The following is an 11,151-nucleotide window of genomic DNA, read 5'->3' as shown; positions in this document are numbered from 1 at the left end:
CATGACTCTTTGATCCGAACGATACCTCAATGCGCGAGGACAAAAACCTCAAGGCGAACCTCGCAGCATCCTACAACGAGCTTGTGCGATCGTTTACTGCGCTTGCATGCGAAACCATCGGCAACTACAGCCTCGGCCGCGAAGTCGGGAAAGGATCCTATGGCCATGCTTATCAAGCGACGCACAAGTTTCTCGGCGGTAAGGTGGTGCTAAAAGGTACACCCAAATCGGAAGCGCCGACACTTGCGCGCGAGATTCATCACCATCGGCGCTTGCATCATCCGCATGTTGTGCAGCTATATGAAGTCATTGTAACAGAAGAGCGTGTCTGGCTAGTTTTGGAGCATTGCGGTGGAGGTGAATTGTATGAGTATCTGCTGAAGCGCCGTCAATTGACTGAGCGCGAAACAAAAAAGATTTTTGCTCAAATATGCGGTGCAGTGGCCTATATCCACTCTCGCGGCATTGTACATCGTGATCTTAAGCTGGAGAATATCTTTTTGGACCGCAAGAATAATGTCAAGCTCGGCGATTTTGGCTTTACTAGGGAAAATGACAAGGGCTTTATGAAGACGTGGTGTGGATCAACAGCTTATTCGGCGCCAGAGATTTTGCGATGTTCAAAATATCAGGGCGAGCCGGTGGACATCTGGTCGCTTGGCATCATCTTATTTGCTTTGCTCAGTGGACAATTGCCTTACGATGAGGAGGACGAGCTTGCGACGAAGCGTATGATTCTCGAGTCGCAACCTGTGTTTCCGCCTTTCTTCTCTGATGAAATGACACAACTTATAACGAGTATGCTCAACAAGGATCCAGAGAAGCGCCCGAGCGCGCAAGATATCCTACAGCATCCATTCTTGATAGATTTTGCCCCTGAGCAGATCATCAATCTCGCCAAGCCTTACGAGCCAACGTTCATGACGCGCCTCGAAAAGACGATACTCGAAAGAATGAGTGTTGGTGGTATCAATACAGAGAAAGTCATGGCATCTGTGCTGGACTACAGCTGCGATAGTTTATGTGGATGGTGGTGGCTCTCTCTTAAAAGGGAGCGTCATCGAGAGCGGAAAGCGAGACATCAGCGTCGATTGAGTGGCGACAATGATGCACGGGAAGTCCGCGACCTGAGAACGCGTAGCCGTTCAAGACCTCGCAGTGTGGACAGTCGCCGCTTGAGCTATCGTTTTCCGTCCGATTCTAACTCAAGCCTGAGACTACAACAAGAAGCACTGCTTAGTAGCCATCGGCATTCTCCACGAGTCGTGTCATCGCCTGTTGTGGAAAATACAGCGCCTGCTCTATTTAGCCAATTCAAAACGGCAGCCAAGGTGGAGCATCGCGAAACTGCGCCTGACGAACCAGCTGATTCTGAGCAGCATCATGCTAGAAAGCTGACACCGAAAGCAAGCGATGGCCACTTGCAAGATTCTGCGAATCGAAAGGAATTGGGTCAACGGAAGCAGTCCATTGTAGCAACGTTGAAAGAGTGGTGGGCAGGGCAGTCTCTACGAACAGGCCGACATCGCGCCTTGAGTCTTGGCAAGTCTTCCAGGTCTTCTGCATCACCACCAACGCCCAAGAAAGCGCACGAAAAGCAAGTCTTGCCGCTTCAACAAGCACAGACAAGCGCATATCGTCCACGGTCGCGCAGTCGTGATTCTCGCGGGAGCGGCGTCACCTTTGTTCGACCACATCGTCCAAGTCGACCGGGTATGCCGCGCCGTATTTCAAGTTCATCAAGTGTTGCGAGTCGCAGGCGACTTTACCTCACGGCACACGAAAATGCACGGCAAGGCGGGTTTCGTTCACCTTCTCCATCAACTCGACCGCCGCTTGCTCGAACGATTTCTACATCATCGGCACAATCGTCTGTTGCATCGTACGGACATGGACCACCATTCATGGGACACAGTAAAGCCTCATCAACGAGTTCCAATTCTACATTTGCAAGTGCTAGGCCACTGCGCACATCGCGCAACCCGCTCAAAGTCATGCCATCGACGCCGCCACCATACATGATTGGCCATCCTGGAGGACGCAAAGAGCGTAATGTTTTCGAGTCTGCAATGGGGGGCAATGCGGTCATTTTCGCATCGCGCAAGAAGCGTAGTGCATTGTTGCAGCAACAACAGCAACAAGCAGGTCATCGTGGCAAGGACAAGTCTGGCAGCGTGCGGCGGCCAATGACAATGAATGAGGCTGACTTGATTGAAGAAGAGGACGAAGAGGATGAAGAAGAAGAGAGTGAATTTGTGGATGAGTAGCAAGCTATCGAGGAATGGCAATGCTACGTGATTGCAGTCGATCTAGCTCCCGGAGCTTAAAAACACTGGGAAGTGACGTTATTACACTCGACCCAATCATAACCCCTGTAAAGTGGATTGAACGTGCACCCAGCGACCTTCCTAGCCTTCTCGCCATACAAGGCTTTAGCTTGAGTCTCCAAGTATTTTGGGACGGCACTGTCCTCCTTGGTTTGCGGACCACAGTAAATAATATAACGCTTTTTGAATAGATCAAACACAGGGAACACCTTTGGATTGGTCGATTTCATGTCCAACACCCAGCAAGATTGCTCAGGGCCCATCGCATAGGCAGAGCATGGGAGAAGCTGAAAATCAGATGGAATTGGCGGGATCTTGTGCCTGCTCCTCACAGTCCAGAAATGACAAAGGTTTGACTTGAACTGACATATATTGTCCTTGTCAGAAGTACAGTCGAAACCCTTTGAGGGAAGGTCCAGAAGTTCGTCGTCTGTGGATACGGAATTACAAGACTCAGCCTTGGCCTGATTCGTTCGCAAGAGAACTGTGGTGCATATCAACTGTGAAAGAATGTTAGCTTTCAGTTGCATTTTCCTTTGATGTTGGCGATATAGTTGTCTGAGTAGTCGCCTTGAGTCTTGAAAGAGAAAGATGAGGACAAGCAGACTTTTATAAGCCGATCATTAGAGCAAAGCCTCCTTGACATGCCACGCGAGTCTCATGTTTGCTCCCTCGGACATAAGCGAGCCTCAGGGGCTGCTCGATAGCGAGAGAAAAGAGCACTGGTCCATTCGACTGATCTCTGTAGTCGCAGCCGGAAGGATATGATATAGTTGCAATATACGTTCTCAGCTCTGTTGCGCCGTCCCACTGACCTATGCCCCTAGCAGTCAGCGCGGTTGATCTGACGAACTGCAGCTGGTGGCCGATTGGCGAGGCCTCTTGTTTTAGAACAGGAGACGCAGCTTACGTGCAGCGCGATGCAGTCCAGAGCTCGGATAGCATTAGTGAGCATCTAGATGGCTCCGTGGACCGCGTGTCGTAGACGTCTGCTCTGCTCTGGTATCGATGTCGTTGCGCCCACGTCATGGCAGAGTCACATGCGAGTCCAAATCGCCAGCCTGGCCACAACCAAACCAACACACGACTTGTCGAGCATGGACTACTACAAAATACTCGGCGTAGCAGCTGAAGCAAGCGTCGCAGATATCAAGAAAGCCTATCGCAAGCGCTCGCTCGAAACGTGAGTCGAATTTGGCTTGGTGACCACTAAAGCTAATAATCAGACATCCTGATCGCTTCCCATCCGGCTCAAAGGAACAAGAGGATGCCACGGCCAAATTCCAGGAAGTCAACAACGCATACTACGTCCTCTCTGATGCTACGCGACGTCGCGAGTTTGATGCGACACGCGGGTCGGGTGGCGCGGGAGGTGCTGGCTGGTCAAGCTTCTTTGGCGGCAACGCGCAGAATGCGCGACAACAAGCAGACGCGCAATTCGGTGATTTGTTTGAGGAGATGATGAATGATGAGAACTTGGGCGGCGCTGAAGATCGTGCTCAAGGTACTGGCCGCCTTTATGGGCTGCTTGGCGGCGCTAGCGGCGCGGCGCTCGGCTTCATCTTGGCCAACATACCGGGAGCTCTTGCGGGAGCTGTAGTAGGCAACAGGCTCGGAGCCATTCGTGACTCTCACTCTAAGCCTGTCTATCAGGTGTTTCAGGAGATGCCTCACTCTGAAAAGGCCAACTTGCTCTCACAATTGCTGACCAAGGTCATGTCACAATTATCATGAGAGATCAAGCCTTGATTTACAATGTAGGAGTTTCATAGATGCTGAGGTATATAGATCTTAGGCACATCTTGCACTTGTTCACCGCATTTGGCTTGCCTACATTGGTGTCCTGTCATTGCAGCTGCCCGAAATCAAGACTTCGCTTAACAGTACACTGAGTCAAACGCATTGGCTCAGTCGCTTGGCCACACATATTGTCGAGCGTCCCCTCGACGATAGACATAGATAGCAGTGTACGAACATGGCCTGGAGAATCGATCTCTGACCCAATGCTGATCAAATGGGAATGCAAAACATCGCCACAATCGTACCTACCAGCTACCATGACACGATCTGGCTACAAGCTACAGTGGCCAGAGAGCTCTATACTTAGATCATAGACATACGCTGTTTGGAGCCGATCGTTACTTCGTGAGAGGAGTTCTCCTGGGGTCTCCCTAAATTCACGATGTGCCAGACGTGATGAGCGATTTATGACGAGAAACTCTCCCAGACATTCACTTATCATCAAGGTTGGCGAAACAATGTGTCGTGTGCAGCGATCAAATCGCAGATATAGTCTTCTTTTATATGATCTATCAATCAATCAATCAATCAATCAATCAATACAATCGGGCCGTCTCGAGTCTCGACTCATCACAAGGGTAGTCTGCATACGTGAATGTGACACCGCAGTCAGAGACTCAGCGCTCTTCCTGAGTTGTTAGAATTGAGGACTGTACAAGACGGCATGAATCAATCTCTGGATTTCTCTGACGAAAGCCTGCAACCAGGATGCTCCAAGGCCGCGCTCCTGCAGCTAGCGCCACCTGAAGTAGCAAAGTACGAGCTGCAGAACAGGTAAAGCGGCTCAAGCATAGATGATCCAAAGCATAACCATAGTTCTGGATTTCCTGCGCACGTTCGCTTGCCTAAGTTGCCGTGTACAGCTGTGAAATGCTCCATAGAAAGTGTCTCCCTAAATTTAGCGCCCAGAGTGACAGCGCTGATCAGCGGAGCCGGAACTCCGCGATCGGCCAAATCATGGGCAACATCTACCGACATGCATCAAGCCACGGTTCTATTTTTGCAGAGACTACAGCGACACCGCAGCATCAAACCAGAAGCTCCGGCGAATGTTGGTTACTCCAGTCTATGTTGGTCCAGATTGGCGCCATGATCGCCTACAAGACCTCCCTTAAGGGTTCCGCCCAGAGATGTTGCGCATCCCACACGCTCGGACGTCGCTTGCTGCCAAAGTGATCCGTGCGATTTGGGAAAGACTTGTTGATGGCTGAAGGGGGTTGCCAGAGCGTATTGTCGTCACCTGCCATAGGAGTCGCGATTGAGTATTTTTGTAGATGACCCTGGCTTTTGTCCTTAAAGAGGGGCTCTGCCCACCCTGACCAGAGACTCCCGACCATCGACAGGGTGAGACCAAAGTGCCAGCAAGCCAGCTTTTTCACTTCTATAAGACAACGATTTGCACCAAGCCGCAATCGTCAAGAGCCTTGTGCAAATAAGAAAACCACACCCGCGGACCCACGCCAGGATCGGCAGCTGCAGTCTGAAAGGTCGCTTTCGTGCGCGTGCAGCACGCTCATTGCCATCCCTGTCCAAACAAGACAAGGCATACGAGTACTTGTCAAACACAGTGGACCTTGATTGATTCACCAAACACCTGCAAATATAATGAAGTCCAACAGCAGCGCAGAGACCAAGCATCGCGACAAGTCCAAGTCGCCCTATTCGTCTGCTGAAGAATCTGCAAGCAACAACAGCCTTCACAATGGCACCTTGGCTGAACGACGTGCCATTCACAACTCAGTGGAGCGAACAAGGCGAGAAGCGTTGAATGCAAAATTCACTTTGCTCGCACAGACGATCCCCTCGCTGCAACATGTGCATCGGCCAAGTAAGAGTACCATCATCTCCCATTGCTTGGACATGACGCATGAGATGCGCGAGATGAAGTTGGAAAACTTGCGATTGCGACAGGAGTTGGAATCACTTGGAGCTGTGCGATACATGAATGGTGCCTCTGGCTTGTCTCGACATTCAAGCATGTCTGCTGCTTCAGCCAGTCTGTCGCCTCCAATTCTGCACACGGGTAGTGCTGCGATGCGCGCACCTGGCGGCATCCGCAAAGGTTCCCTGGGAATGTCTGGTCCCGACGAGTATGGCAGTGACCCAAACCACCTTCACAACCATCCCAGCAACGTCTATCGAAATGCTCGTGGTCCCCTGGCTGCAGGCCTGTCACTGTATGTCCAAGCAGACGACTACCCACCAACGCACCAGCCCTTCAATACTGTGCAGCAACACGCGCCTGGCTTGCTCCGACTGCCGCTTGGATCGGCAGTCGTTGACCGAGAATCCTCAAGGGAGGAAGGTGTTGACTCCGAGTCGACACCGGTCGCTAGGCATGCGCCTCGGTTGAGCTTTGCTGGATACGCAGTGGGTGAGGGTGAATTGCACGGGCACGGGCATGGACATGCTACGCAACAGCACTCGCGTGAACAGCGAGAGCAGCACCACCACCATCACCAGCATCACGGGTCGCATGGACATTCGCACACTGGCCAGCAGCAGCATGGTCGCGAAGATGGCTTTGCTCCAGATGAGATGGACGAGCCCATGCATGATTATGGCCGACATGGCCAAGAGCAGCAGCCAGTCTACCACTCTCAGTACGCATCGCACTCGCTGGGCGAGTATCACTGAGTCACGATGAATTTTTTCGACAGCTTTGACGGGATGTGCGTGCACGTCTCGTAACTCTTCTCTTTTACCACTAATGACCAACTTGCAGACTTGCATTGAAGTGCTAATACGCCTTTGCAGCGTGCATATTCAATGATTATTCAGATGCAACATGACCCCAAGCAGGCTGCCAGGACCTAGGTACAGCTTGATTGATATAGAAGCATATTCTACTCTTGTGAGTTTCTTGCAGCCATTGTCGCCCGACTGCGGGCTAGCTATAGCGCTGCATCATTACAGCTAATGATCGACGAGTCGACGACATACACGATGCCACGATATCAAGACTCGAGATCTAAAGTAGTCCGCCGAGGGTTTGCGGAGTGTTGGTGGACCCGGTGCGCATGCGGTTTCGTGTCGCCTGTGTCGCCTATTCCTGCCGCCTCGGTCTAACCGCAGTCCAATGAGCGCGCACCAAGAGATCAAGACGATATCGACAGTGGACATCTCCAGCATCTCCTCCAGACAGCCCAGCTGCCGCCCAGACATAGACCTCTCTTGCGCTACAACATAGTCATCTGCCCCCCTTCCTCGTGTTTTGCGATTCCTGCCTCTCCCGTTGTGTTCCGACATCTCCCTAGAGTCCACAGAACGAGACATCTATAAGGAGTCCCCACCACCCACATTTGCATGCGGCCCTTCTCAACTAGGTGTCTGCCATCCTTCTTGCAACATCCCAGGAAAGTACGCTACTATTCCACTGCAGCCAAAGGCACACCGATCAAGCACGACGCAAATACTACCTCAAGCTCAACCTCAACAGAAATGAGTAATCTCAAATCCGTACAATTGCTCAGAAAGGATTCTGGCATGGTCACCGACAGCGCAGAGGTGGCCTCAAAGGGCATCAAACGTCTGCAGCTGCCTGTAGGTCTGAAGGGGTTCAGGCTCCTCTACCACCCTCTCTACAACAAAGACACAGCCTTCACTCCGCAGGAACGTTTGGATCGTGCGTCACTTCTGTTGAGATACATGTTCAAGAAAGGCTAACAAGATATTTAGTCGAGATTGAGGGCCTCTTGCCCAAGACGTATCTTAATATTGATCAGCAAGTTGACCTCGAGCTAGAACGTCTTCGATCCAAGTCTGAGCCTCTCGAAAAGTTCATCGGTCTATCTGCCTTGCAAGACCGTAATGAAACACTCTTTTACCGTGTGGTGGTGAACAACATTGCCGAATGCATGCCTATCATTTACACACCCACAGTTGGTAAAGCTTGCCAGCTCTACTCACACATCTTCAGGCGCACGCGAGGATTGTGGATCACCCCAGACGACATTGACCGAATTCCAGAGGTCCTGAAGCATTCGCCCAACCAGGATGTGCGTCTCATCGTCGTAACTGACAACGAGCGTATTTTGGGTCTCGGCGATCAAGGTTGTGGTGGAATGGGTATCCCCATCGGCAAGCTCTCCCTCTATGTGAGTGGGGGTGGAATTCATCCAAGTCATACGTGTCCTATTTCTCTGGACGTCGGTACGAACAACGAAACGCTGCTGAACGATCCCTACTACGCTGGCTACCGACACAAGCGACTTCGAGGAGAGGCCTACAACGACTTTATCGAGGCCTTTGTCACGGCCGTACAACAAGTTTGGCCACGCGCGTTGCTCCAGTGGGAAGACTTCCACAAGAACACTGCCTTTGACAACTTGGAGAAGTACCGCAATCGATTGCCGTCCTTCAACGATGATATTCAAGGTACAGCATGTGTGTCGCTTGGCGGAATCCTTGCTGCCCTCACAAACCTCAACACCACACTGGAAGATCAACGAATTGTCTTCTTGGGTACTGGCACTGCTGGTGTCGGTATCTCTGACCTCTGCCGACTCGGCTTTGAGCGTGCTGGCATCTCTGAAGCTGAAATTGCAAAGAAGATGGTGTTCCTAGACTCCAAGGGTTTGCTGTACCACTCGCGTGGTAACTTCAAGGGCGACCCACAAAAGACGCAGGTTGCACTTCAGCAGCGCGAGATGGACTTCTATGGTTTCACTGGTGATGCCGATCTCGTCGAGGTGATCAAGCGCGTCAAGCCAACCATCTTGGTCGGTACAACTGCTGTGGGTGGCAGTTTCAAGGAAGAGGCCATTCGTGAGATGGCAAAGCATTGCGACAGGCCCGTCATTTTGCCGCTTTCTAACCCTACATCGTTGGCAGAGTGCACTGCACAGGAAGCCATTGAGTGGACAGACGGTAAGGGCATTGTCGCTTCTGGCTCACCATTCGACCCTGTCGAGCACAAGGGCAAGACACACATCATCGGTCAAGCCAATAACGTCTTTTGCTTCCCCGGTGTCGGTCTTGGTTGCATTGTCTCAAACACACGCATTGTCACCGATTCTATGTTCCTTGTTGCCGCAGATGCCATGGCCGAGTGTGTCTCTGCTGAGCGTTTCAAGACGGGCAGTATCTTCCCACCTACGCCAGAACTTCGCAAAGTCTCTGCCCACATTGCCAAGGCTGTTGTTCGGGAAGCCATGCGTTTGCGATACGGCCGCATCATGAAGGATGAAGAGGTCGAGCGTGCCGTCGAGGACGAAATGTGGGACCCTGCCTACACCAGCTACGAGAAGCCCGTTGACGTCAAGCTTTAGAGCAAGAAACCTTTCACTATATTCAAAGACGGCATCCATAGATCGCCACATTATTTTTATGACACTTTCTACACTGCTCCTGTGCTAGACAACAAATTGATATGCTACGATGTTAAACTCGCTCTTCCGTACTCCGTCTACCTAACCGCTCCATTACTCAAACAACGCTTGTCCAAGACAAACAAACAAACAGGAATTACGCAGAAGACAGCTCATTCTTCAATGCGCTTGGCCGACTTGGCTCGCTGATTGACGTGACGCTGGTTGAGCGTGTTGCCGACCGTGCTTCAATCAGATCCTTCTCAAATTGAGCCAAGAAGCGCTTGAGATCCTTGCCGGTGAATGGGCGCTGGAAAAAGTAATCTGCCCCGGCCGCCTTCATTTCAGTCTCTTCCTCTTCGCCGCCACCCGATATGGCCACGACGGTGCACCACTCGAAGGCCATGGATGGAGTGGAAACCTTTGGCTGTGTTTTTCCTGGTGTCACACCATCGAGATCACTGGTGGCGCGCGGACGACCAGCACCCTCCATGCGCCGCTTGCGTTTCCGTAATTCCTTCTCTAATTCTCGTATTTTTGCAGTCGCCTCTATACCATTCATCAGCGGCATGTACACATCCATAAAGACCAGATCAAATGGCCGTGCTGGATTCAGCTTTTGCAGATCGGGAGAGAGATCTTTGGCTCGACGTGCTTCAGCAAAGCGATGGAAACCTTCAAGACCATTCTCTGCTACCACACAAGACAAACCAAGCCGCTCAAGTGTTGTGCGTAGGATTTGTAGATTGATTGGATTGTCATCCACAATGAGACAGTGCATACGTGACGCGTCTGGCACGGGTAGACTACTTGTGCGATGGCCAAGCGTAGGTCGAATTGTGGTGCTTGAGGTCGAAGACAGCGCTGGGCTTTGCCCTTGACGGATGCTCGAATTATCGCTACCAAGAGAGAGTGATGACATGCCACTGAGCGAGCTCGGTGGAGTCTGTCCATTGCCGGGCACAGGGTTGCTCAATACACCGCTGTCGCCGGATTCTGTACGCAACAAACTGCTGCCGTCGCTTGATTGTGTCTTGAGCATTGGAAAGTAGGAGTTGTTTGGCGTATCCATGATGGGTCCGCTAGACACATTTCTTGAAATGCCCGGCCGCCGACGGGTCGAGGTCGAAAAGCGCCGTGCTGATGAGCTCGGTTGAGCGACATTCAGAGCAGTCATGATGGCCCGACCAAGCTTGTACGGGCCTAGTGGACCTTGAACGAGCATGACGCGACTCCGTGAAGGAATAGGCTGTGGCCGTGTTTGCATTGTGAGTAGAACTGTGGGCTGGTTCACATCTTGAAGCACATTCTCTTCAAGGATGAGCTCCCGTGTCTCCTTGACGAGCACAATGTCTGCATCTGCAACATCGCATTCTTCCATACCAAACGCTGCACACATCTCGCGAACGTACTTGTAAGTGGTACTGCTGGATTTGACGTAGCTCGAGGCGTAATATTGCTTACCACGCAATGCTGCGAATGGGCTCGGATGGATGTCTGGGAGCACTTCCAGGGTGAGCTCTACCGTGATGGTTGTGCCCTGTCCTTCAACAGAATTGACCTGAGTCTTGCCACCATTCCGTTCAACAAGATCCTTGACCATTGACATGCCAAGTCCATAGCCTTCGGCCAGCGAGTCTTCTTGTACAAATGGGGTGAACAGCTGCGGCAGATAGGATGCAGCAATGCCCTTGCCGGTATCTTGGAAGACGAGT

General features: G+C 51.7%; 5 protein-coding genes across 5 annotated transcripts; 4 read left to right on the top strand and 1 right to left on the bottom strand.

Moving 5' to 3' along the window:
• Window positions 1-29: 29 nt before the first annotated feature.
• BCR37DRAFT_342594 (kinase-like domain-containing protein) lies at window positions 30-860 on the top strand (the record flags this gene model as incomplete). The annotated part of the gene is made up of 1 exon (XM_040867439.1): window positions 30-860. A coding segment is annotated over one exon (831 nt), but the record flags the coding sequence as incomplete, so codon positions are not given.
• A 2,533-nt stretch (window positions 861-3,393) lies between these two features.
• Window positions 3,394-4,143, top strand: BCR37DRAFT_375414 (uncharacterized protein). Its single transcript, XM_040868371.1, has one exon. It carries the CDS (start codon window positions 3,786-3,788, stop codon window positions 4,059-4,061), a length of 276 nt encoding a protein of 91 aa, XP_040728054.1. The 5' UTR covers window positions 3,394-3,785; the 3' UTR covers window positions 4,062-4,143.
• Window positions 4,144-5,418: 1,275 nt separating this feature from the next.
• Window positions 5,419-6,903, top strand: BCR37DRAFT_189 (uncharacterized protein). The gene has a single exon (XM_040866301.1). The coding sequence runs from the start codon at window positions 5,733-5,735 to the stop codon at window positions 6,762-6,764; it is 1,032 nt and encodes a 343-aa protein (XP_040728053.1). The 5' UTR covers window positions 5,419-5,732; the 3' UTR covers window positions 6,765-6,903.
• A 376-nt stretch (window positions 6,904-7,279) lies between these two features.
• On the top strand, window positions 7,280-9,512 carry BCR37DRAFT_375411 (malic enzyme). The gene is made up of 2 exons (XM_040868370.1): window positions 7,280-7,752; window positions 7,806-9,512. Exons 1-2 carry the CDS (start codon window positions 7,434-7,436, stop codon window positions 9,395-9,397), a joined length of 1,911 nt encoding a protein of 636 aa, XP_040728052.1. The 5' UTR covers window positions 7,280-7,433; the 3' UTR covers window positions 9,398-9,512.
• A 50-nt stretch (window positions 9,513-9,562) lies between these two features.
• BCR37DRAFT_375410 (uncharacterized protein) lies at window positions 9,563-9,902 on the bottom strand. The gene has a single exon (XM_040868369.1). The coding sequence runs from the start codon at window positions 9,840-9,842 to the stop codon at window positions 9,594-9,596; it is 249 nt and encodes an 82-aa protein (XP_040728051.1). The 5' UTR covers window positions 9,843-9,902; the 3' UTR covers window positions 9,563-9,593.
• Window positions 9,903-11,151: the final 1,249 nt, after the last annotated feature.

This window comes from Protomyces lactucae-debilis, assembly GCF_002105105.1.
Source record: "Protomyces lactucae-debilis strain 12-1054 chromosome Unknown BCR37scaffold_1, whole genome shotgun sequence".
Taxonomy (NCBI): Eukaryota; Fungi; Ascomycota; class Taphrinomycetes; order Taphrinales; family Protomycetaceae; genus Protomyces; species Protomyces lactucae-debilis.
Note: the sequence above shows the minus strand (reverse complement) of the source record. Positions and strands in the feature narration are given on the sequence as shown.

Bases quoted from the DNA above. Each gene is read 5' to 3' on its own strand.
- BCR37DRAFT_375414 (XM_040868371.1), top strand. From the start codon at position 3,786: ATGATGAATGATGAGAACTTGGGCGGCGCTGAAGATCGTGCTCAAGGT.
- BCR37DRAFT_189 (XM_040866301.1), top strand. From the start codon at position 5,733: ATGAAGTCCAACAGCAGCGCAGAGACCAAGCATCGCGACAAGTCCAAG.
- BCR37DRAFT_375411 (XM_040868370.1), top strand. From the start codon at position 7,434: ATGCGGCCCTTCTCAACTAGGTGTCTGCCATCCTTCTTGCAACATCCC. The intron at 7,753-7,805 runs GTGCGTCACTTC...CAAGATATTTAG, and splicing joins TCCGCAGGAACGTTTGGATC to TCGAGATTGAGGGCCTCTTG.
- BCR37DRAFT_375410 (XM_040868369.1), bottom strand. From the start codon at position 9,842: ATGGCCTTCGAGTGGTGCACCGTCGTGGCCATATCGGGTGGCGGCGAA.